This window comes from Staurois parvus, unplaced genomic scaffold (assembly GCF_062004578.1).
Source record: "Staurois parvus isolate SC_StPar_1 unplaced genomic scaffold, SC_StPar_1.0 ptg000288l, whole genome shotgun sequence".
In the NCBI taxonomy this organism is placed as follows: domain Eukaryota; kingdom Metazoa; phylum Chordata; class Amphibia; order Anura; family Ranidae; genus Staurois; species Staurois parvus.
Genome location: NW_028318084.1, coordinates 2,420,001 through 2,447,353, shown reverse-complemented (window position 1 = coordinate 2,447,353; position 27,353 = coordinate 2,420,001). Strand labels below are relative to the sequence as shown.

The window sequence follows — 27,353 nt, the reverse complement described above, 5'->3', positions numbered from 1 at the left end:
GTACAAGTAAATATCACTAAAAATAGATGAAAAAAAAAATACATAGGAAACATAACTACACGTGGTTTCTTCAATGTTTTTGAATGTTGTATTGAGGGAACAGGTTCTCATGAATGAAATGAAAATAGAACAAAAGGGTGCAGCATTGACCGGGCTGTGTGAGTCTATTCCTGACTATGAGTGTTGTACATGGATACAGAACACATCTGCTGAGATTGCAGATTACTATGAAGTCATTGAGAATCATAGAGCCCAGGTAAATGCTTTACAAGCTCAAGCTTGATTTATAGCCGAAGATGACTGGAACCCTTTTAAAGGGTTGGGGAGTTTGCAGATTTTTTTTTTGGATGGTGTAATCTCCTTAGCGGTATTCCCGAGTGTAGCTCGGGGTAAAATTTGAGTACCAAGAGTGGTAACCCCGAGCTACACTTGGGCTTACCATGCGGCGTTGCTCAGGGGGTCCCTGCAGCGCTTACCTTGTCCTTCACTCCCGCGATGTGTCCCCTGCAGCGTCCCCGGCCATCTCCTCCGGCCGATGCCGGCATCCGGCTTCGTGTTCCGGTCCCTGTGACGTCGGGACGTACGGGCGCCCCGGAACCGGCAGGAAATTTGACATTTTTAAAAAATTTAATTTTTGCTGTCATTGCTGTTTCAATGCATTTCACATATTATTATTATTATTATTATACAGTATTTATAAATCGCCGATAGTTCGCTCAGCGCTGTACATTACAGAGGGGGACAGAACATGTGACAGAACAATACCAATACAATGCAAAACATGAGGGGATCGAGGGCCCTGCTCTTTCGAGCTTACAATCTAGGAGGGAGGGGATGGTGGCACAGGAGGAGATAGCTGTGGGGGATGGAGTGGTAGGAAGAGTGGAGGAGGTCGGCAAGTTAGCAGGGGGTGGGGTAGGCTTCCCTGAAGAGATGGGTTTTCAGGGTGCGCCTAAAGGTGAGGAGGGTAGGGGACAATCTGATGGGTTGGGGCAGGGAGTTCCAGAGGATGGGTGACACCCTGGAGAAGTCCTGGAGGCGGGCATGGGAGGAGGAGACCAGGGAACTAGAGAGAAGGAGGTCTTGTGCCGGAACCGGCGGCAAATTTGAAATTTTTTAAAAATTTCATGTTTTTTAAAATGATTATTACATAGTAAAACATTGCTGTTTCAATGCATTTCACATACATTTTGTCCCGAGTGCTTTGTCCGGCGCCCTGCCTGCATTTTGACTGGTCTTTCTGCCTGGAAACTGAGAAACGTCCATGGCGTCCAAAAAGCGTCCCTTTAGGTCAAAAGCAGTTTTAGACCGGCTAGAGAATAGTAAATCAGAACCACTTGCAGAATTGAGTGATAATGATTCGTGGGGGAAATTCCTCATCAGACACTGAAAACGATTTTGCGACTTTGCTCAGCGATGTGCGAATTTGCCTCTGTATTTCAAATTTCAGTGTTTTTGGTTTGATTATATTATTGAATTAAATTTATTATTATTATTATTATATTATTATTTTTTAGGATTATTTATTAAATTATAATTTATGATTTCGTGTTTCAAGTTTTATCATACCCGGGATGTTTACTAGACTCTTGTTCGGACAGATTTCAGTGAGTTATTCCTAAAAATTACAGCCTACAATAAAAAACTACATATTTCCATGCAAAATAATGGTACCGCTTTCAGCACCAAAAATCTGAAATAATCATACTGCCAGGGAGGTTAAGAAAGTAGGCATGCTGATTTTGTCATGTTTTTACTATTATTTCTATTTTATGCTGTTGCTAAACTTTGCATGTGCATTTGTAACAAGTTTTTAAAGAACCCAGATGCATATTGGAAACAACAACTGTGAAATTTGATGTGTTGTCACTATTTGACAAAAGAGAGGAACTGTAAGGAAATATATCTTATTAATTGGCATCCATTTTGTATAATGCCTCCATTTCTAGATGTGTGAACAGTTAGTTTTGACACCCTGGAGAAGTCCTGGAGGTGGGCATGGGAGGAGGAGACCAGGGAACTAGAGAGAAGGAGGTCTTGTGAGGAGCGGAGTGTGCGTGCTGGGTGGTACTTGGATATTAGGTCAGTGATGTAGTTCGGGGCAGTATGGTGGACAGCTTTGTACGTCAGTGTTAGGATTTTAAATTTGATCCGTTGCGCAATTGGAAGCCAGTGGAGGGATTGGCAGAGGGGGGTGGCGGAAACGGAGCGGTTGGAAAGGTGAATGAGTCTGGCAGCCGTATTCAGGATGGACTGAAGCGGGGATAGCCAGCGGCGAGGCAGGCCAGTGAGGAGGGAGTTGCAGTAGTCGAGTCGTGATATGATGAGGGAGTGGATGAGCTGTTTAGTGGTTTCTGGGGTTAGGAACGTGCGGATATTGGCGATGTTGCGGAGGTGGAGTCTGCATGTTGCGGAGGTGGAGTCTGCACGAGTTTGTTAAAGATTGTACTTGGGGCTGGAAGGATAGGTTGGAGTCCAGAATGACACCAAGTACTCTGGCCTGCGGGGCGGGTTTGATGGTGGCGTTGTTGGATGTGATGGAGAAGTCAATGGGGGGGGGTGTCCGGGCTGGGGGGAAGACAAGAAACTCGGTTTTGGAGAGATTCAGTTTAAGGAAGTGGAGCGACATCTAATCTGATATGTTGTTCAGTAGGTGTGTGATTCGGGCGGAGACCGAGGGGGTGAGGTGGGGGGTTGAGAGATAGATTTGTGTGTCGTCGGCATAGAGTGGTAGTTGAAGCCGTGAGAGTGTATGAGTTGGCCAAGGGAGGAGGTGTAGATGGAGAAGAGAAGGGGCCCAAGGACAGAGCCTTGAGGGACCCCAACAGAGAGGGGGAGTGAGGGGGAGGTGGTAGCATTATAGGTAACGCTGAAAGAGCATTGTGACAGGTAGGATGAGAGCCAGGAGAGAGCAGAATCTCTGAGGCTGAGGGAATGTAGTATTTTGAGGAGGAGGGGGTGGTCAACTGTGTCGAAGGCCGCAGAGAGGTCAAGGAGTAGGAGCACTGAATAGTGGCCATTAGCTTTGGCGGTTAGAAGCTCGTTGGAGAGTTTGAGTAAGGCGGTTTCGGTGGAGTGTAGGGGACGGAAGCCAGACTGTAGGGGATCGAGGAGGTTGTTGTCGTTGAGGTGAGAGCATAGGCGGGTGTAGACGAGGCGCTCGAGGAGTTTAGATGTAAATGGGAGCAGGGAAATGGGTCTGAGGTTGTTCGGGTCATTGGGGTCCGGGGAGGGCTTTTTAAGTATGGGGGTGATGTGTGCATGCTTCAGTGGGGAGGGGAAAGTGCCAGAGGAGAGGGAGAGATTAAAGATGTGGGTGAGGGAGCGTAGGATGGAGGGGGAGGGAGGTCGTAGGAATTGTGAGGGGATAGGGTCGAGGGGGCAGGTGGTGAGGCGGGCATCAGAGAGGATCTTGGAGACTTCCTCGATGGTAGTAAGGTCAAAGGTGTGGAGTGTTGGGGGAGCTTCAGTATGAGGTATGTAGGGTGGGGTGGAAGTAGAGGTCAGAGCAGTGGTGGGGCCGTGGGAGAGGGGTGATGAGGGGGTAGCTGAGTGAGGGGGAACTGGGTTGGAGGGAGTTTGAGCAGTGACGAAGTCCCTGCGGGTAATGTCGAGGGGGAGGGGGGATGAGGGGGTAGCTGTTTGAGAGGGGACGGGTTGAGAGGGCGTGTGAGTTGCGGCAATGTCCTTGCGAATTGTGTCAATCTTGTTTTTGAAGTGATTGGCAATCTCAAGGGCGGTGAGTGAGGTGCTGGGTGGAGATGGGGGTGGAGAGAGTAGAGAGTTGAAAGTGGAGAAGAGTCGGCGAGGGTTGGAGGAGAGGGCCTTGATGAGGGTCAGGAAGTAGGCTTGTTTGGCTGCGTGGAGGGAGGAGGTGTAGGTGCGGAAGGCAGATTTGTAGCGGGTGAGGGCTTGTTGGGATTTTGTTTTGCGCCATAGTCGCTCCAGGGCACGACTGTGTCGTTTGAGGGTTTTGGTGTGATCAGTCTGCCAGGGCTGGAGCGGTCAGGGTCTGATGTTGCGTGTGGTTAAAGGCGCTAGTGAGTCAAGGGCTGTTGACAGCGCGTTGTTGTAGGCAGTCATAGCCAAGTTGGGGCAGGACAGGGGGAGGATGCTGTCATGGAGTTGATCAGCTGCAGAGTGGAGGGGGGCAGGGTTAAGGTTGCGGAGGTTACGGCTGGTAGTAGTGTGACATTTGGAGGGGTAGGCGTTGGAGGACGAGGAGATAGAGAAGGTAATCAGGTTGTGGTCAGAGAGAGGAAAGGGGGTGTTAGTGAGGTTGTGGGGAGCGCAGTGGTTGGAGAAGACAAGATCAAGAATATTACCGTCGGAGTGGGTGGTGGATTGTATGCACTGTGCAAGTGCGAAGGAGGAGGTTAAATGGAGGAGACGGGCTGTGTCCGAGTTCTCGAGGTTGACAGGGATGGTGAAATCCCCAACAATGATGGTGGGTAGCTCAGAGGAGAGTAAGAAGGGTAGCCAGGAGGAAAAGTCATCCAGGAAGCGGGGTATGGATCCAGGAGGCCGGTATATCACAGCAATCTTCAGGGGGGTTGGGGAGAATAGTCTGACGCAGTGGGCCTCGAAGGAGGAGAAGGATAGGGAGGGGGGGTTTGGGAGGACTCGGAAGGTGCTCTGCGGTGACAGGAGCAGACCAACCCCACCACCTTTACGACCGTTAGGTCTGGGTGAGTGGGTCCAGGTGAGACCTCCATAGGAGAGTGCAGCAGGGGAGGTAGAGTCAGTGGGCTGGATCCAGGTTTCCGTGATCGCTAGGAGGTTGAGGGAGCGGGAAACAAAGAGGTCGTGGATGGCGGTAAGCTTGTTGCACACTGATCGGGCGTTCAGGAGTGCACATGAAAACGGGGGGGAGATACATACAGGAGCCCAAAATCCAATGACCCCTTTAAAAGCCTGAAGGTGTGTAATTTCCTCATTGCACTTCCTCACTACCTGTCACAGCTTCAGAGGCCCTGAAATTCCAGGGTAGCACTCCCCCCCCCCCGAAAATGACTCCTTTTTTGGAAAGTAGACACCTCAAACTATCAATAAGTCAATGGAATACTTTATTTTTTACCACAAGTTTATGGAACATGACAAAACAAAGTAACAATGGTGTTACTTAAATTATATATTGCTCTAACATGCCATGGGCATATGTGGAATTACACACAAAAATACATTCTGCTACTCCTACTGAATATGGGGATACCCCTTTTTGGAAAGTAGACACCTCAAGGAATTTAATAAGAGGCATGGTGAGTATTTAGCAGATCTTAATTTTTCTGGTAAGGTTTTGAAAAATAAAAAAAGAAAAGAAAAATAGGTTTTCGTTTTCTTTCCTCATTTTCCAAAAACTTGTAGCAACAAACGAGATCTGCAAAATACTCACCATGCCTCTTATGAAATTCCTTGGGGTGTCTACTTTCCAAAAAGGGTCAATTGGTGAAGGGGGTGTACTATTATGGCATTTCAGGACCTCTGAGACTGTGATAGTCAGGAAGTATAATGATGAAATAAAGCCTTTTAAAAGTCTGAAGGTGCTAACTGGATTTATGAGTTCTGTACGGGGCCATTCCTGTCTCCAATCAGCTCTATGGTCAGCGGGGGGTGGATGCATCTCCTTGTAAAAGCAATCCTTCAGGTAATTAGCTGCTAGGTCTGCTTTTACTGGAAAGCCACCCGCTGGCTGAAAACATGATACCAGGATGATGCAGGCATCATCATGGTATACCCACTCAAAGTCCAGTGATGTACCAGTATGTCGCTGGTCCTTGTCGGGCATATACAGTCAGGTCCATAAATATTGGGACATCAACACAATTCTAACATTTTTGTCTCTATACACCACCACAATGGATTTGAAATGAAACTAACAAGATGTGCTTTAACTTCAGACGGTCAGCTTTTATTTGAGGGTTTTTACATCCAAATCAGGTGAACGGTGTAGGAATTACAACAGTTTGCATGTGTGCCTCCCACTTGTTAAGGGACCAAAAGTAATGGGACAGAATAATAATCATAAATCAAAGAACCAGTTCCATTGACAGCCATACAGTTGCAAGAAAAAGTATGTGAACCCCTTGGGATTACGTGGAGTTTTGCATGAATTGGGCATAAAATGTGCTCTGAACATCATCTAAGTCACAACAATAGAAGAACACAGTCTGCTGAACATAATACTACACAAACATTAGATGTTGCCATGGTTTAATTGCACATAACATGTAAACATTCACAGTGCATGAAGGAAAAAGTATGTGAGGCCCTAGCTTAATGACTTCTCCCAGAGCTAATTGGAGCCAGGAGTGAGCCAACCTTGACTCCAATCAGTGTGATGATATTGGATGTGTTGCTGACAGCTGTCCTGCCCTTAAAAAACACACACCTGTTTTGGATTTACTGGTTTCAAGAAGCACTGTCTGATGTGAACCATGCCTCTCAGAAAAGAGCTCTCAGAAGACCTACGATCAAGAATTGTTGACTTGCATGAAGCTGGAGAGGGTTACAAAAGTATCTCCAAAAGCCTTGATGTTCATGTGTCCACGGTAAGACAGACTGTCTACAAATGGAGAAAGTTTAGCACTGTTGCTACTCTCCCTAGGCGTGGTCGTCCTGTAAAAATGACTGCAAGAGCACAGCGCAGAATGCTGTATGAGGTAAAGAAGAATCCCAGAGTGTCAGCTAAAGGCCTACAGAAATCTCTGGCACATGCTAACATTTTTGTTGACACATCTACAATAAGGAAAACATTAAACAAGAATGGAGTACATGGGAGGACACCACGGAGGAAGCCATTGCTGTCCAAAAAGAAGATTGCAGCACATTTGAAGTTTGAAAAAGAGCACCTGGATGTTCCACAGCACTACTGGCAGAATATACTGTGGACAGATGAAACCAAGATTGAGTTGTTTGGGAAGAACACACACTATGTGTGGAGAAAAAAAGGCGCAGCACACCAACATCAAAACCTCATCCCCACTGTAAAACATGGCGGAGGGAGCATCATGGTTTGGGGCTGCTTTGCTGCCTCAGGGCTGGACGGATTGTTGTCATTGATGGGAAAATGAATTCCAGAGTTTATCAAGACATTTTGCAGGAAAACGTTCTATTATCTGTCCACCAACTGAAGATCCGCAGAGGATGGGTGATGCAACAGGACAATGACCCAAAGCATACAAGTAATTCAACAAAACAATGGCTGCAACAGCACAGAATACGCCTTCTGGAGTGGCCCAGTCAGAGTCCTGACCTCAACCCGATTGAAATGCTGTGGCATGACCTTAAGAGAGCGATTCACACCAGACATCCCAAGAATATTGCTACACTGAAACAGTTTTGTGAAGAGGAGTGGTCCAAAATGACTCCAGATCGTTGTGCAGGTCTGAACTGCAACGACAGGAAACGTTTGGTTGAGGTTATTGCTGCCAAAGGAGGGTCAACCAGTTATTAAGTCCAAAGGTTCACATACTTTTTCCTCCCTGCACTGTGAATGTTTACATGTTATGTGCAATTAAACCATGACAACATCTAATGTTTGTGTAGTATTATGTTCAGCAGACTGTGTTCTTCTATTGTTGTGACTTAGATGACATTCAGAGCACATTTTATGCCCAATTCATGCAAAACTCCACGTAATCCCAAGGGGTTCACATACTTTTTCTTGCAACTGTACATGCCCATGCCATGACACTACCACCACTATGCTTCACTGATGAGGTGGTATGCTTAGGATCATGAGCAGTTCCTTTCCTTTACTAGTGTACCTTTTGTTGGACTTTTTGGCCACTAAATTTATAGGTACCTAGTGCGACTCATGGGAAAAAGAGCACCTAGCTGTCAGGAACTGCTTGAACCACTACAAAAAAAATGTACCTGCTAGTGCTAGCAGAGATCAGGCCTGATCTTGCTAACCCTGCAGTTTTGTGTGCAAAGTATCAAGTGACAGAGATCCACTGATATTGCACTTGCTGGGGGAAAAGGGGGGGGGTTTAAGCGTAGGAGGTAAATGCAGGTGCTGGCAGGTGTTGGGCTGATCCTTTTAACACTATGTTTTTGAGGACACTATACTATTGTGAATGCTGGTATAGTTCTGATCTGATCACAGATATTGATCCATTCAGACACTATACTAACAATGGAGGTTCATTATGTATATGAGTGTGTTCCTGGCAATCAAAAGGTTAATGTGATGACTGATGGTGGGCAATCTGACGCTATCTAGGAGGGATGCTAACTGGTGCTAATACTATCTGAAGTCGCCCGTGACACTAATACAGTGATCAGTAAAAAGATTTGTACAGTGTACTAATGACATGGTGACTAGGCAGTGAAAGGGTTACCTGGGGGGGGGGGCGATCGGGGGGTTAAATGTGACCTAGCAGTGCTTTTACTGTGTAAGTGTGCTGCTTTTACTCACATGGATCTGCTTTCTTCTCTCTTTGGAATGGAATGTGCTCCAGGGTGAGATGATTGCATCATTTCCTGTGCCTGTGTAATGTAAAGACCTCAGTACAGCTTATCAGAAGGTCCAGGCTAAACATCATTGACCTGAATCTAGTGAGTGATTTGTGCTTTACCGAGTAACGGCACCACCGGGCCCGCAGGTGCGCACAGGCCCCCTACCCGTGAACATGGCGGGAGAGCGAATCACTTGTATATACGTGATTTTGTGCAGGGAGTCCGAACTGTAGCTGTAAAACTGCTATAGGGCAGAGGGAAACTGGTTTTAGAGAAGTCAGAAATCTTTAGAACCCCTTATTAACCTCCTTAGTGGTAATCCCGAGTGTAGCTCGGGGTAAAATTTCAGTACCAAAAGTGGTAACCCCGTGCTACACTTGGGCTTACCATGCGGCGTTGCTCTGGGGGTCCCTGCAGCACTTACCTTGTCCTTCGCTCCCACGATGTGTCCCCTCCAGCGTCCCCGGCCATCTCCTCCGGCCGATGCCGGCATCCGGCTACTGTGTTCCGGTCCCTGTGACGTCGGGACGTACGGGCGCCGGAACTGGCGGGAAATTTGAATTTTTTAAAAAATGTCATTTTTGCTGTCATTGCTGTTTCAATGCATTTCACATACATTTTGTCCCGAGTGCTTTGTCCGGCGTCCTGCCTGCATTTTGACTGTTCTTTCTGCCTGGAAACTTAGAAAAGTCCATGGCGGCCAAAAAGCGTCCCTTTACGTCAAAAGCGGTTTTAGACCGGCTAGAGAACAGCGATAGTAAATCAGAACCACTTGCAGAATTGAGTGATAATGATTCGTGGGGGAAATTCCTCATCAGACACTGAAAACGATTTTGCGACTTTGCTCAGCGATGTGCGAATTTGCCTCTGTATTTCAAATTTCAGTGTTTTTGGTTTGATTATATTATTGAATTAAATTTATTATTATTATACTATTATTTTTTATGATTATTTATTAAATTATAATTTATGATTTCGTGTTTCAAATTTTATCCTATCCTGAATGTTTACCAGACTCTTGTTCGGACAGATTTCAGAGTTATTCCTAAAAATTACAGCCTACAATAAAAAACTACATATTTCCATGCAAAAAAATGTACTGCTTTGAGCACAAAAAATCGGAAAGAATCATACCGCCAGGGAGGTTAAGTTAATTTTTGCTGTCTTTATCCCACTAAGGAGATCCCCCTTTATTTCTTGTCCTAGAGATGCACAGGAAATGGAGGAAATCTCTTTTAAGTGATTTCCATGACTTTCGCATAATTTTTTTGACTTTTTTGTGTGATGAATCTCCCTAATTTTCTTGCTATTCTTTTTGCTTGTTTTTTTTAGTTTCCTAAATGTCACCCATTAGAAGGGGCTAAAGGTGTCATCTTTTCTGTCTCTGTGTGCCAGCTGGGCATTTATTTTACCCCCAAGTGAAGGTTTGTTAGGAACGTTTTGTTCCTCAGAGTTAGGTTCATATTGTATGTGGATAATATTCTGTACAATAAATACATACAGTATATACTAAAACATTTTGTGAAATGATTTTTATAACTAGAGCCTGGACAAGTCTAAGTACAATTGTAATGTAGTGTTTACATGCTCCAATAATTTGATATATCTAGTCTAGAGTTCATTAAATTCTCTTCATTATTTGTAGGAGGTGACTGGCGCTTTCTATCTTAATAAGGAAGTTTTTTCTTTTTCAAGGATACTTTTAAAAATGTTGAATAATTAATGTAATATAATTAGTACTATGGACGTTCTTTGGTGAGAATATTGTTTCAGTTATACGTGTTTTATAGTTCACTTACCGTATTTTTCGCTCTATAAGACGCACTTTTTTCCCCCCCAAAAAAGGGGGAAAATGTCAGTGCGTCTTATGGAGCGAATATAAAGCAGCCGGTTCGGTATTTCTGCCGCCACCAAGATGTCAGAATATCGGGTCGGGCCGCTCAGCTCTTCTCTCCTGCAGGACCTAACCTGTTCCTCGCTCCAGCGCTGTACAGTCTTCCCCCGCTGGCTTCTGTGACAGCCGGGTGCCCGCTGCGCTTTGTGAATGGTCCGGTGTCTTCTGGGACACATGACAGGTCCCAGAAGGCGCCGGGCCATTCACAAAGCGCAGCGCTTCTCACGCATGCGCAGTGGGCACCCGGCTGTCACAGAAGCCGGCGCGGGAAGAAGAGGGAAGGACAACTCCGCGAAAGTGGGAGCGGGTACCTGTCAAATTCAGGTACCCGCTCCCCCTCCCTCCCCAAAGGTCAGCAGTTTCTGGTCATCTCCTTTACTGTCTGCAGTCTCTGGTCATCCCCTGCACTGTCTGCAGTCTCTGGTCATCTGTACTGTGTCCCTGGTATTTTCCCTGTACTATGTCCGCAATCTCTGGTCATCTCCTGTACTGTGTCCGCAGTCTCTGGTCATCTCCTGTACTATATCCGCAGTCTCTGGTCATCTCCTGTACTGTGTCCCCAGTCTCTGGTCATCCCCTGTACTATGTCCACAGTCTCTGGTCATTCCCTGTAGTAGGTCCGCAGTCTCTGGTCATCCCCTGTACTATGTCCGCAGTCTTTGGTCATCTCCTGTACTGTGTCCGCAGTCTCTGGTCATCTCCTGTACTGTGTCCACAATCTCTGGTCATCTCCTGTGCCGTGTCCGCAGTCTCTGGTCATCTCCTGTACTGTGTCCGCAGTCTCTGGTCATCTCCTGTACTGTGTCCGCAGTCTCTGGTCATTCCCTGTACTGTGTCCGCAGTCTCTGGTCATCTCCTGTACTGTGTCCGCAGTCTCTGGTCATCTCCTGTACTGTGTCCGCAGTCTCTGGTCATCTCCTGTACCGTGTCCGCAGTCTCCGGTCATCTCCTGTACTGTGTCCGCAGTCTCTGGTCATCTCCTGTACTATGTCCGCAGTCTCTGGTCATCTCCTGTACTGTCCGCAGTCTCTGGTCATCTCCTGTACTATGTCCGCAGTCTCTGGTCATCTCCTGTACTGTCCGCAGTCTCTGGTCATCTCCTGTACTGTGTCCGCAGTCTCTGGTCATCTCCTGTACTATGTCCGCAGTCTCTGGTCATCTCCTGTACTGTGTCCACAGTCTCTGGTCATCTCCTGTACTGTGTCCGCAGTCTCTGGTCATCCCCTGCACTGTCTGCAGTCTCTGGTCATCCCCTGTACTGTGTCCGCAGTCTCTGGTCATCTCCTGTACTATGTCTGCAGTCTCTGGTCATCTCCTGTACTATGTCTGCAGTCTCTGGTCATCTCCTGCACTGTCCGCAGTCTCTGGTCATCTCCTGTACTGTGTCTGCAGTCTCTGATCATCTCCTGTACTATGTCCGCAGTCTCTGGTCATCTCCTGTACTATGTCCGCAGTCTCTGGTCATCTCCTGTACTATGTCCGCAGTCTCTGGTCATCTCCTGTACTATGTCTGCAGTCTCTGGTCATCTCCTGTACTGTGTCCGCAGTCTCTGGTCATCTCCTGTACTGTGTCCGCAGTCTCTGGTCATCTCCTGTACTGTGTCCGCAGTCTCTGGTCATCTCCTGTACTGTGTCCGCAGTCTCTGGTCATCTCCTGTACTGTGTCCGCAGTCTCTGGTCATCTCCTGTACTGTGTCCGCAGTCTCTGGTCATCTCCTGTGCTGTGTCCGCAGTCTTTGGTCATCTCCTGTACTGTGTCCGCAGTCTCTGGTCATCTCCTGTAGTATGTCCGCAGTCTCCGGTCACCTCCTGTACTGTGTCCGCAGTCTCTGGTCATCTCCTGTACTGTGTCCGCAGTCTCTGGTCATCTCCTGTAGTATGTCCGCAGTCTCTGGTCATCTCCTGTACTGTGTCCGCAGTCTCTGGTCATCTCCTGTACTATGTCTGCAGTCCATTGGTTCAGAATATTTTTTTTTCTTGCTTTTCGCCTCTAAAACCTAGGTGTGTCTTATGGAGCGAAAAATACGGTATTTACAATCTTAAAGCTAAATTCCAGGTATTCTTTTTTGCATAGTTACATTGGCTGACCCCTATCCATACCAGGCTGATCCCTATGGAAGCTGATAATCACTGATTAGACAAGCTGGAGAGTGACAACACAATCTCCACCTCTTCCAATCACATAATGCCTTGCATTCATTGAGAAAAATGCAACAAATCAGTCTCTAAATGGCGCCCACTCGGCATGGGACACCCCCCTGTGGCAACTATGGAGCAGGGCAACCACTGAATGTGGGATTCGGAAGACAATGAGGATTACAGTAGTAGAAAGGAATACTATAGTAATTCTTCACTTCCACAAGGATTGGTATGGAACATGCATACTTACATTAGTCCTAGCTGCACCAATGCAACTATGCAAAAAAAAACAATACTTGGAGTTCAGCTTTAATTTTTTAAATGGCTTTCTGTTGATTGAAAAAGGGAACCCCTTTCTGATTGAGTGTCATTCGGTTTATATCCCTTCACCATTTCACCACCTCTTGCTTCCAGCTTTTTCGTCCTGTGAGAGGCTCATTTTTTCTCTTTCCCCGTTATTTATTCTGCATGGGGTTTGGGGGATTATTTGCTGCTTGTTTAAGACATTTTAAGGTCTGTTGTAGTTGCTGTCCTCAAGGAGTAGAGATAAGATGAGGCGCTCCAGATGTAAGCACCCAGAGCCATCAGAAGGAAGCCACACTCCATCTCAGTAAGTTCTTATGCAGGCCATAGATGGGTCAAAAATCGGCCAATTTTTCAGCCGAAAAAAAAATCGGCCGATTTTCGGATCATTAGTGGGCTAAATGTTCGGCCGTTTTTCTGTATTTTGGCAGATTTTTTTTATCGGTAAAGATCTTTTACCGATAAAAAAAATCTGCGCATGAGCCGTGACCTGCAAGAGGAAGACAAAAAGAAGAAGAAAAAAGAAGAAGAGGATGAAGAAGAGGATGAGGAAGAGGATGAAGAAGAGGATGAAGAAGAGGATGAAGAAGAAGAGGAAGAAGGAGAAGGGGAAGAGAAGAAGAGGATGAAGAAGAAGAAGAGGATGGAGAAGAAGAGGATGAAGAAGAAGAAGAGGATGGAGAAGAAGAGGATGAAGAAGAAGAAGAGGAAGAAGAGGATGAAGAAGAGGATGAAGAAGAAGAAGAGGAAGATGAAGAAGAGGATGAAGAAGAGGATGAAGAAGAAGATGAAGAAGAGGATGAAGAAGATGAATAAGAGGATGAAGAAGATGAATAAGAGGATGAAGAAGAAGAAGAAGAGGATGAAGAAGAAGAGGATGAAGAAGAAGAGGATGAAGAAGAAGAAGAGGAAGAAGAAGAAGAGGATGAAGAAGAAGAGGAATTCCAGTCCGGCAAAAAGAGTCCCTGCAGAGAGCTCCGCTATTTCTTTGACAGTTCCTTGACATTTATAGCGGTTGCAACAATGTATCTATTTGTTTCTGAATGAAAACATCTGTATCCGAAATGGATACAAATAGATACATTGTTGCAACCGCTATAAATGTCAAGGAACTGTCAAAGAAATAGCAGAGCTCTCTACAGGGACACTTTTTGCCGGCTGTAGACGGGATGAAAATCGGCCGATTTTTTTTACTGTTGCTGGTAACGTCGGCCGCTTGAACGACCGATTTTTAGTTTTTTTTAAAGAAAAATCGGCCGATTTTCGACCCGTCTATGGCCTGACTGGTTATAGACAGATGAATGATCACAGCATTAACAGGAATGTTATACTTCTCAAAACATGGATGTTATTGCATTGTGCAAAGGTTATACAACCCCCACACTTGTCTTTGGAAAAATAGAACTCAGCCAAGAAAATTGTATATGGGCAGTAGATATACCATTATAACCAGTAATAGCTCCCACATTTCTTTGTATCAAAAACATTTTATGAAATGATGATTTTTGAGAAAATGAAAAGTAGCTTTTGCTCTTCCAGCATTCATTTTTTTTTTAAACAAAATGTATTTATCTGTACCTGAGAGAAGTGGTGATGTGTGTAGTGCAGGAGTGTCTTTTCTTCTGGGTTTCATCAGGTTTGGCTCTTTAGAAAGAACAGGGGGGATTTTGGTTGTTTGCTGTTTCTCTATTTCATCAAACTTTTTCAAAAGTATTTCAGAAAAATCTAGAATAAACAAAAATATATAACATAAGTCTAAATACTGTATATTATGATCAAGGAATCTATCCATACATCTGAAACCAACATGAAATAGAGTATTCTGATCTGTCTCCTTTTTCTCTTTGGTTTGAATGGGAGAAGATCTGTCTTGGCATTCAGTTTTGGTTTGGTTAACCACTTGCCGCCCTACCACTGTAGAAATACGGTGGCAGGGCGGCACAGGCAGGCAAAACCACATTTTAAAACGTGTAATTTGTAAACAGATAGGGGGCGCACGCGAGGCGGCAAACAGTGACAGACAGCACAGCTGCAGTAGCTGTGCTGTCTGTCACTTCCCTGACAGCTCGAGGACGAGCTGATCGAGAAAGAAGAGTTTCTCTCTCTCGATTAGCGGTGTCCCATGCAGCACACCCCCCCCGCCCCCTAGTAAAACACTCCCCCTCACACAGATAACCCTTCCCTGCAAAATAAAGTTAACCCCTTCCTCCCCAGTGCCATTAGTACAGTGTCAGTGGTTTTTTTTTTGCACTGATCACTGTATTAGTGTTTTTGGGGAGGTCAGTGACCCCAAGTCAGTACCCCCAATGTCAGAATGTCTGCCGCAGTCTCGCAGTCCCGCCATAAGTCGAAGGTCGCTACCATAAGTCACTGATCGCCACCATAATTCGCTGATCGCCGCCATTATTAGTATAAAAAAAACCCTGAAAATCCCAGTATCTTTCCCGCCATTTGTAAACGCTATAACTTTCACGTAAACCAATTAATTTACATGTATTGTTTTTTTTTTTTTAGAAAAGACATCGCAGAATGCATTTTGGCAGAAATTTATGACTAAATTTGATTTTTGCATTTTTTTTTTACTGGACATGTTTTATAGCAAAAAGTCCAAAATATTGTTTTTTTTTTCCTCAAAATTGTCAGCCTTTTTTTTTATAGCGCAAAAAATAAAAACCGCACAGGTGATCAAAGACCACCAAAAGAAAGCTCAATTTGCGGGGAAAAAAGGATGTAAATTTTATTTATGTACCGTATTGCATGACCGCGCAATTGTCCGTTAAACTAGCGCAGCGCTGTATAGCAGAAAAATGGCGTAAATTGCAGTATCTATACCATAGTTTGTAGACGCTATAACTTCCACACAAAGCAATCAATATACACTTATTGGGAATTTTTTTACCAAAAACATGGAGCACAATACATTTTGGCCTAAATTTATAACCAACTTCGAGTTTACTATATATTTTTTATAGCTGAAAGTAAATAATATTGTTTTTCTTCAAAATTTTTGGCTTTTTTTTGTTTATAGCGTGAAAAATAAAAAGCGCACAGATGATCAAATACCACCGAAAGAAAGCTCTATTTGTGTGAAAAAAAGGACGTAAATTTAGTTTGGGTGCAACATTGCATGACCGCGCAATTATCAGTTGAATTAGTGCAGCGCCGAGTAGCAAAAAGAGGCCTGGTCATTAAGGGGGGTAAATCCTCAGGAGGGCAAGTGGTTAAATCCATGAATTTAGTGATTCTTATGTCCTTATGTTATTGAGTTTGTCACCAGAAAGTCTTGCTATTGTAAATAAAGAGAACCTATTATAATTGTTGTACTTGCCTGGTAGAAATGGTGGCTTGTGTAAGGCTGGCGTATCTTTTCTTCTAGGTTGTTTTTGATCCATTTCATTCACTGTTGAAACTTGATTATTTTTTCCACTTCTTGTTTTCATTTGAATATCACAGTTCCTCATCAGTTGTTCGGAAAGGTTTTCTGTAAGAAACAACAATATTATGCATTTTTTAGCTATTGGCAAGTGATTTTTAAAGTGATTCTAAAGGCAAAAGCTTTTTACCTTAAAGCATTCTATGCATTAAGGTAAAAACCTTCTGCATGCAGCTTCCCCCTCCAGTCCTTCCTTATACTCATCTGAGAATGATCTCGATCCAGTGATGTGCACGAGAACAGCGGCTCTCTCCCTCCTCATTGCCTCAGAAACAGCAGCAGGAGCCATTGGCTCCCACTACTGTCAATCACAGCCAGTGAGGAGGGAGCTGGGGTGGGGCTGAGCCATGTTCTATGTGCCACACATGGAACTTGCTTGGGAGCAAGCACACATGAGTGTCCCCCAGTGCAACTACTTGCACAGAATTTGCATGTTCTCTCTGTGCCTGTTTCCTTTGGGTACTCCAGTTACCTACCATACTCCAAAGACATGCTGGTAGGTTAATTGACTCCTGTCTAAATTGGCCCTAGTATGTGTATATTACATAGTTACATAGTTAGTCTGGCTGAAAAAAGACAAAAGTCCATCCAGTTCAACCATTTAAAAAAAAAAAGTTATAATCCTACACCCATAGTTGATCCAGAGGAATGCAAAAACACCCAGCAAAGCACGATCCAATTTGCTCCTGCAGGTGAAAAAAAAATTCCTTCCTGATCCCCTGAAAGGCAATTGGATAATCCCTGGATCAACTTTACCTATAAATGTTATATCCAGTTATATTCTGTGTATCTAAGAAAGAATCCAGGACTTTCCTACAGCAATCCACTGAGCTGGCCACAACCAACTCTTGAGGGAGTCTATTCCACATTTTCACAGCTCTTACTGTGAAGAAACTTTTTCATATTTGGAGATTACATTTCTTTTCCTCCAACGTAAAGGGTGCCCCCTTGTCCTGTGTGATGACTTCAGGGTGAATAGCTCTACACCGAGTTCACTATATGAACCACTGATGTATTATACATGGAGATCATATCCCCCCTTATGTATTATACATGGACCTCATATCCCCCTTATGTATTATACATGGAGATCATATCCCCCCCTTATGTATTATACATGGAGATCATATCCCCCCTTATGTATTATGTATGGAGATCATATCCCCCCTTATGTATTATACATGGAGATCATATCCCCCTTATGTATTATACACGGAGATCATATCCCCCTTATGTATTATACATGGACCTCATATCCCCCTTATGTATTATACATGGAGATCATATCCCCCTTATGTATTATACACGGAGATCATATCCCCCTTATGTATTATACATGGAGATCATATCCCTCTTATGTATTATACATGGAGATCATATCCCCCTTATGTATTATACATGGAGATCATATCCCCCCTTATGTATTATACATGGAGATCATATCCCCCCTTATGTATTATACACGGAGATCATATCCCCCTTATGTATTATACACGGAGATCATATCCCCCCTTATGTATTATACATGGAGATCATATCCCCCTTATGTATTATACATGGAGATCATATCCCCCTTATGTATTATACATGGAGATCATATCCCCCTTATGTATTATACATGGTGATCATATCCCCCTTATGTATTATACACGGAGATCATATCCCCCTTATGTATTATACATGGAGATCATATCCCCCCTTATGTAATATACTTGGAGATCATATCCCCCCCCTTATGTATTATACATGGAGATCATATCCCCCCCTTATGTATTATACATGGAGATCATATCCCCCTTATATATTATACATGGAGATCATACCCCCCCCCCCCTTATGTATTATACATGGAGATCATATACCCCCCTTATGTATTATACATGGAGATCATATCCCCCTTATGTATTATACATGGAGATCATATCCCCCCTTATGTATTATACATGGAGATCATATCCCCCCTTATGTATTATACATGATGATCATATCCCCCTTATGTATTATACATGGAGATCATATCCCCCCTTATGTATTATACATGGTGATCATATCCCCCCTTATGTATTATACATGGAGATCATATCCCCCCTTATGTATTATACATGGAGATCATATCCCCCTTATGTATTATACATGGAGATCATATCCCCCCTTATGTATTATACATGGAGATCATATCCCCCCTTATGTATTATACATGGAGATCATATCCCCCCTTATGTATTATACATGGAGATCATATCCCCCCTTATGTATTATACACGGAGATCATATCCCCCTTATGTATTATACACGGAGATCATATCCCCCCTTATGTATTATACACGGAGATCATATCCCCCCTTATGTATTATACATGTTGATCATATCCCCCCTTACGTATTATACATGGAGATCATATCCCCCCTTATGTATTATACACGGAGATCATATCCCCCCTTATGTATTATACACGGAGATCATACCCCCCTTATGTATTATACATGGAGATCATATCCCCCCTTATGTATTATACATGGAGATCATATCCCCCCTTATGTATTATACATGGAGATCATATCCCCCTTATGTATTATACATGGAGATCATATCCCCCCTTAATCTCCTCTTCTCAAGAGAGAATAAATTCAGTTCCTCTAATCATTCCTCATGCCTCGTATCAGTTTGGTTGCCCTTCTCTGTACTTTCTCCAGTTCCCCAATGTTCTTTTTGTGAATTGGTGCCCAAAACTGAACTGCATATTCCAGATGAGGTATCACTAATGATTTGTACTAATGATGATATCTCTCTCTCTGGAGTCTATACCTCTTTTAATACAAGAGAGGATTTTGCTCGCTTTAAAAACTGCAGCTTGGCATTGCTGCCATTATTAAGCTTGTGATCTACCAGAACCCCCAGATACTTCTCCACCATTGATTCCCCCAATTGTATGCCCCCCAGAATGTATGCTGTATGCATATTCTTAACCCCCAAGTGCACCACCTTACATTTATCAACATTAAACCTCATTTGCCACATAGTTGCCCAATTAAACAGTGCATTGAGGTTGGCTTGTAAGTTGAAGACATCCTGTGTATGAATGTGAGTTAGGGACCTTAGTGTCAGGGGATAAGCCTGAGAAGATTGGCTCAGAGACCTAGCACAATTGCCAATATCTAGGATGGTCGCACCTGTTGGAGCAGAAATGTACGCGGACATAATGGAAAGGAGCTGGCGCATGCCAAGTGCAATAGATCGTGGCACCTTCTGGCCTTTATAAGGATTTCAAATGCTCACAGACTTTGCTGACTGTTCTTCAGCTCTCTGTTACCCATGTTTCCTGTTACTGATCCAGCTTGCTCTACAGATCTGTTCCTGTCTGCTTCCTGTGTATGACCTTGGCTAGACCTTGACTACTCTCCTTATCTATCCTCTGCTGTCTACTAGTATTCAGACCCTGGCACCCACTCCTGACCTTGTCTTGCCCTACTTGCTGTTACCTGCCTGCTGCCTGCACGATCCAGCATCCTCTCCAGGACCATCTGCCCTCTTCATCTGGGTTCCATCTGCAGAGGTATCAATGCTACAGCACTACCCAACTTTGTCACAACTGGCAACCCCTGCTTCTTTGTGCTCGGTATTCCCTGTTACCACCCTCGGGGGGGGGGGGGGGGTGCGTGCACCAAGCCACAAGGAGAGCCCTCTCATCTTTTTTGGCCTCAAAACAAGGTACGTGACACTTAGATTGCAAGCTTCTTTAAGACAAGGACTGATCTGAATGTATAATACATATGTGAAGGATTTATACAAGTACCTGAAATAAAAAAAAAATAGAACAAGCGACTTGTTATGGGGGCACTTGGCAATAAAACAAGCGACTTGTTATGGGGGCACTTGGCAATAGAACAAGCGACGTGTTATGGGGGCACTTGGCTGGGGGAAGAAGCCAGGAGCGCTGGCAGGAGTCCCTAGAAGTGGAAGATCCATTGCACAGAGCAGATCAGTATAACATTTTTGTAATTTGAAAAAAATAAAAAAATATATCCCTTAGAATAACTTCAATGATATATTATTTTATATTCAAATATTTTTATTGAAAGAATTTCAACAAACATGTTAATGTACATTGTAAAATACTGCTGTTCATATTGGGATGAAACATGTGGTCAGATATATACAAGAAAAGAGAGCAAATCCCCACCAAATGGCTGGGGACGATATAAACATGGTCGCAGATACTTGAGAGGACTGCTCGGATCAATGTGAACCATAGTTGGTTGGGAGTGTAATAAACATTTGGAATAAAGGGGGGGGAAGGCACTAGTCAAGTGCGTTGCTTATGGTGTGGTATTAGGATTTTATAATTGTCATTTAATGGAGCAGTTAGGGTCTTGAAGCCACCGAGACCATTGAAATTGGAATTTATGATATGAAAAGTTTTGGATTGCCGTTCTCTTTTCCATCTCACAATGGAGGTTAAGATCAGAAATAAGGGTTGAGAATGAAGGGGCTTTGGTGGATTTCCATAATTTAGTGGTATTAATTTTAGCCACTGCTAATGTATGGATTATAATGGTACGTGAGTCTGGAGGGAATTTGTCTATTCCTATGTGAAGGAGGGATGATATATTATTTTAACCGCATGCCGCCCAGCCACTGTAAATATACGGCGGCAGGGCGGCACTCACAGGCAAAACCACGTTTTAAAACGTATGTTTTGTAAACAAATAGGGGGCGCGCGCGAGGCGTGCTGCCGCCCTATTTGTTCTGTGGATCACCGCCGCAGATGTCAGTTGCCGGGTCACATCCGCTCATTAGCGGCTATGTCCCGGCGATCGGCGGTAAACGGTGACAGAGAGCACACCTGCAGTAGCTGTGCTGTCTGTCACCTCTCTGTCAGCTCGAGGATGAGCTGATCGAGAAAGAACAGTTTCACTTTCTCGATCAGCCTTGTCCCGCCCAGTACACCCCCCGCCACCTAGTAAAACACTCCCCTCACTCCTATAACCCTTCCCTGCTAAATAAAGTTAGCCCCTTCCTCCCCAGTGCCATTAGTACAGTGTCAGTTTTTGTTTTTTTTTGCACTGATCGCTGTATTAGTGTTTTTGGGGATGTCAGTGACCCCAAGTCAGTACCCCCCAATGTCAGAATGTCCGCCGCAGTCCCGCCATAAGTCGCTGGTCGCTGCCATAAGTCGCTGATCGCCGCCATTATTAGTATAAAAAAAAACCCTAAAAATCCCAGTATCTTTCCCGCCATTTGTAAACGCTATGACTTTCACGTAAACCAATTAATTTACACGTATTGGATTTTTTTTAGCAAAGACATGTCGCAGAATGCATTTTGGCAGAAATTTATGACTAAATTTGATTTTTGCATTTTTGTTTTACCGACATGTTTTATAGCAAAAAGTCCAAAATATTGGGTTTTTTTCCTCAAAATTGTCAGCCTTTTTTTTTATAGCGCAAAAAATAAAAACCGCACAGGCGATCAAATACCACCGAAAGAAAGCTCAATTTGTGGGGAAAAAAAAGATGTAAATTTTATTTATGTACCGTATTGCATGACCGCGCAATTGGCCGTTAAACTAGCGCAGCGCTGTATAGCAGAAAAATGGCGTAAATTGCAGTATCTATACCATAGTTTGTAGACGCTATAACTTCCACACAAAGCAATCAATATACACTTATTGGGATTTTTTTTACCAAAAACATGGAGCAGAATACATTTTAGCCTAAATTTATAACCAACTTTGAGTTTACTATATATTTTTTATAGCTGAAAATAAAAAATACTGTTTTTCTTCAAAATGTTTGGTGTTTTTTTGTTTATAGCGTGAAAAATAAAAAGCGCACAGGTGATTAAATACCACCGAAAGAAAGCTCTATTTGTGTTAAAAAAAGGACGTAAATTTCGTGTGGGTACAGCATTGCATGACCGCGCAATTATCAGTTGAATTAGTGCAGCGCCAAGTAGCAAAAATAGGCGTGGTCATTAAGGGGGGTAAATCCTCAGGAGGGCAAGGGGTTAAAGCATATTTAACAGTGCTTAATGACGAAACCTCTTATAATGCACAGATAGCACACTTTCATGTTGATTCATCTATGAAACAAAGGGGTTGATTTACTAATAATGGAGTTTGCCTAATCTGGTGCAGCTCTGCACGGAAACCAATCAGCTTCCAGGTTACTTTTGTCAAAGCTTAATTGAACAAGCTGAACTTAGAAGCTTATTACCTACCATGCAGAACTGCACCAGATTTAGCACTCTCCAATTTTAGTAAATCAACCCCAAAGTCCTCCTTTGGGGTTGTATGATTTCCTTATCATGTACATGGTCCTTAAGAAAACAGGACTTTACCATTTCTACAACATGCTCAAAACTGGATAGAAACAGATTCAGCATTCTGCAAAGCTTGCATTTTTGAAAGTTTGCATGACAAAGTATAATCTCTCAGCCAATGAAAGTTATTGTCTAAATTTTCAATTTCCTGATGCTGTCTGTGGCTAACATGGTGCAATACAGTTTAACCTCAATTCACAATTTAGTATATAACCCTACGGAGCATGTAATAATCTGTTTGAACAGGAAGGGTTAATAATCCCACTCATTCAATTTGTGACCCCAGGAGGAGAAACACTACACTTTCCCTTCCCATCTGGCAGGATGTCTGTTACCAGAAGACATGTGATATCAGCTTTCTAAATTTCAGCAGGGTCAGTCATTATCTATTGTGCTGAAGAGTGACTCTGGATGACTCTGGATGACTCATCGTCGTATCCAATGAATTAGAAGACATAAACTCCAATATTGGTATTTACCTAAAAGCTTACAGTGCTGTTCCCGTGTATCCAATATGTCTTCTGAGATATCTAGTGGCGGCACAAATTCTGTTGACATAACTGATTTTTTTTCTGTCGCTGTAAGAAGAAAAGGCCCAATAAGGGTTAAATAGTCACACATGTACTTGTAAAACAAGTTCTAGAATCAGCCTGTTAATTCTTGTGCGTAGAAAATGAAAGTTGAATATGGTACTATAGGTGCTCCTTTTTTGAAATGTAAAAAACAATATCTCCACTCAACATTGGATATAGTGGTGCTCATATAGTGTTCAATGAAGAAATCCATATTTTATCGCTTCACTTTAAAGTGGACCTTCACCTTAAAGCACTGCTCATCTGCCTCCCACCCCGCCCCCGACATATTTGTTTTTGTTTTCTGGGAGTGGGTATCTTTCTCTAACAGGTACCTGCTCCTACTTCTGTAATTCACTTCTAGGTACAAATGACGTAAGTTTGGCCTTCCCCCTCCTGCACCCTCTTGGGACAAGTCACACATACAAGGAGGCCGCAGGACCAATCTGACTGCAGTGCAATCTTGCGCATGCACAGCATGGAGCCAGCAAGAAGTCCCATATCCAAGATGGTGGCACTGGAGATCCAAAGACTAGTAAATACAGCACTAGAATCTTGGACTGTCTGTTTCTTAGAAGGCAGCAGCTCCAGTATTTATAACTGCTGCCTTCTTTTTTTAAAAAAACAACTGGAGTTCCTCTATAAGCTGGGTAATGGATAAAACATATGAATCACAAAGATGTACTTAAGCATGTTATTTTATTATTCATTAAATTGTAGTATAGCTGTAGTTAGATGAGTAGTTTATTAAACTAACACATGTAAAGTATTTAGTAAAATGACATAAATATCTTTCATAATAATTTTAAAATAGTTACGGTATATCAAAATTAAAAAATGATTCTGCAACACCATGACATTGTTGTCTAGATCATATTGTACATATGGGCTTGCTTATTCAATATCCTTGAATAATTTATTTGAAGTTGATGGCTGGATGCTAAGATATAGAATAGACAATAGTATAGTATGAGGAGTCAGCATGCTTAAAAAATTGCTAAATCAAGAATAAAATATTTTATTGTTTAACTATGTATTGTGAGACCATATAGAACAAGGAACTTGCAGTGATGGGTTACTCATAAGATTCTCTTTGTATATTTTAACCACCTCACGACTGGCCGTTGTATATAAACGGCCGGACGGTGCAGGGTTGGGTGGGCGTTTATAAATGGCCTCCTTGTCCCCTGCTTGTGCGCGCTCCCTGGGACCGCGCAGCGCCGTGGTCCGGTGCCCGCTGTGTCCTCCGGACACAGTGAAACACCAATCGTCGGACGGGACCTCCGTGTGAGGTCCCGATCATGTGATCAGTGATTAGCCAATCAGCGATCACATGCAGAGTAGTAAGCAAGATGTCACTTGTGACATCATTGCTTACTACGTATGAAATCTATGAATGATCACAGAGATCACATGGTACAGGGCTATTCACAACAGCCTTGTAACATATGACAAGTTGTGACCAATCACAGCTCACTGAGTATTTCTTAATGGCTGCAATAATACAGCCAGAGAGAAGGAGAAATGATTGCTTTTACATCCTTTATGGGTGTAAAAGCAATCAGTGTTAAAAAAAAAAGAACTCTTCATCATCCCCCACAAGTAGTACAGTGTCACCAAGGTGACACTGTACTGCTAGGGTGACAGTATGTTAAATAAATAATAATATTAAAAAATGTAAAATAAATGTAAAAAAAAATGTTTTAAAATTATAATTTTTGGTTATAAACTAACTTGGGTTATTTTTTTTCACTAAAAATATAACGTAATAAATTGTGGCCAAGATTTATGATGAAATAATATTTATTTACAAAATTTTATTAGAAAAACACTTTTTTTCAAAATTTTTCGACATTTTAATTTACATAGCAAAAAAAATAAAAATTCCAGTGGTGAATACATACCACCAAAATAAAGCTTTATCTGTCTCAAAAAAATGCTAAAAAATTCATATGGGGTACAGTGTTGCATGACCGCGCAATTGTCATTCAAAGTGTGATAGCGCTGAAAGCTGAAAATTGCCCTGGACAGGAAGCCCCCCTTCCTATCCAGGGCAATTTTCAGCTTTCAGCGCTATCACACTTTGAATGACAATTGCGCGGTCATGCAACACTGTGACATCATTGCTTACATCATTGCTTACTGATGTCAAAGAGGGGTTTATTTACTAAAGCTGGAGAGTCCAAAATCAGACTCCCTTCTGCATAGAAACCAATCAGCTTCTAACCTCAGCTTGTTCAATGAAGCTTTGGCAATGAAACCTGGAAGCTGATTGGTTTCTATGCAGAAGGGAGTCTGATTTTGGACTCTCCAGCTTTAGTAAATAAACCCCAAAGTGTCCGGACAGGAAGGGGGTAAAAGTGCCTGGACTGGGAGTGGTTAATGAAGAACCTAACTTGTTACAAATCTCTTATATGCTAACAATTTACTGAAAAAAAAAACAAGATATCTTCACTTTTCAATATAACTTCAGATCCTAGCTAAAAGAGCCATTGTGTCCCATTAGCAAGGTAACACTCCTTCAAAGTTGAGTGATGGACTATGATTTGAAGTAGTTCACTTAAATTATTAAATGCAGGAATTAGGGTAGACAGGCAGTTGTGATATCGATTACAATGGGAAGTGAGAGAGCTGCTCACTATCACAGCTGTGATACATTTTTTTTATGCCTAACCTTGATAGTGGATAGGTTGTTCCATAACAAAAAGGGAATGGTCTTAATCAGGCGGACTTCCATTATGTTGAAAAATCTCTATACATGATACTTAACCTTTTGATAAGTTCACTGTTACCATCTGCATGTCGATGCTACCCAACCTGATATCATAGTGACATCCACATCCCTTTTAAAAAAGATGGTTATCACACAGGGTTGATGCTCATGGAACGTATTCATTACACCTTACTGGATAAGATGCACTTATTTGATATAAAATGGGAATCATGGAGGGATTATAGACATTTATTGCCTGATTAACAACATTTCAAGTGAAGATTGACTGGCATATACTGTTGACAGATGTATCATTCAACCTACTTTATTGTCTACATATTTCATGTACTTGCAATCTATTCTTTTCTATTTCTTCTTTTTCTTATGTTAATATACTTTTCTGTAGTGTATTTTTCAAAGGTGCCTTGTTTTTACTGTAAGTATCATTTGAAAATGTACTGTTGTTTTACAGTCTACTTTTGCAAAATAAAACCGTTTGTAAACAAAAAAAAAAAAAAAAGATGGTTATCTATTTCAACACTAAGAGCGGCCATACATGGATAGAAATTTGGCCAGTTCAGTATAGACTGAATGAGGGTGTTTTGAACAAAAGAAAATGACTTGTGTATAGGAAGCTTAAGAGTGGCCATCCGCTGATCGCTAATTGTCTGGTTCAGTGCCGGTTAACACTGCTGTGAATTCTATGCGGATCAGATGCATTAAGAAAAGCACAGATTTGCATGTAATGTCAAAAAAGCAATATTTCCAATGAGGCCCGTTCACATATATGGTGTGCATTTCATTCAGTTTGCATCTTTTTGCTGAAAAATATACTTTATTTTTTAATAAGTATATATTATTATTATTATTATACAGTATTTATAAAGCGCCAATAGTTCGCTCAGCGCTGTACATTACAAAGGGGGACAGAACATGTGACAGAACAATACCAATACAATGCAAAACATGAGGGGATCGAGGGCCCTGCTCTTTGGAGCTTACAATCCAGACAAGATACTTAATCGGGGTACATTCCACCCTGTACTGTAACACAGCACATAAATACACCACACTATACAGTCTCAATCATACAATAAATACATTCACCCAGCGGTATGATGCCTAATGTGATGTGCGGAGGAAAGTTCTCTGAACCGTTGCGTCATGCATGACGCTGCTTACCCCAAAACCATATTGAGGCCCCCTAGAGTTCCACCGGAGTACCTAGTGGCATGATGTCAGATGTGCAGTGCCTGGGTTAGACCCCTGTCCCTACATGGCACCGCAGTGTAACCATAGCATGTATAAGAAAACCGTTTCAAACATTGCCAATACACAGTTCAAACATTGCCAATACACAGTTCAATGAGCAATGGGTGTGATGGGGGGTAGGAAAGAGGGATGGGGCGAGTGAAAAGAGTTCACAGGCCCAAAGCTTTATTGAAAGGACAAACCGCACTGTGATACTGTACTGTGCAGGGGCGGAATGACCATTTGGAAACTTGGGCACTGCCCGAG

At 42.9% G+C, this 27,353-nt stretch overlaps 1 protein-coding gene across 1 annotated transcript in view; it reads right to left on the bottom strand.

Annotated features, from left to right (window-relative positions):
- The window catches only part of PPP1R17 (protein phosphatase 1 regulatory subunit 17), a 51,094-nt gene that overhangs the window by 21,528 nt on the left and 2,213 nt on the right, over positions 1–27,353 (bottom strand). The window contains exons 2-4 of the mRNA XM_089682389.1: positions 23,030–23,128; positions 16,125–16,277; positions 14,375–14,521 (exon numbers count right to left, since the gene is read on the bottom strand). Of these exons, the coding sequence (XP_089538515.1) occupies positions 14,375–14,521; positions 16,125–16,277; positions 23,030–23,108 (379 nt within the window). The 5' untranslated portion in view covers positions 23,109–23,128. The remainder of the gene's footprint in view (positions 1–14,374; positions 14,522–16,124; positions 16,278–23,029; positions 23,129–27,353) is intronic.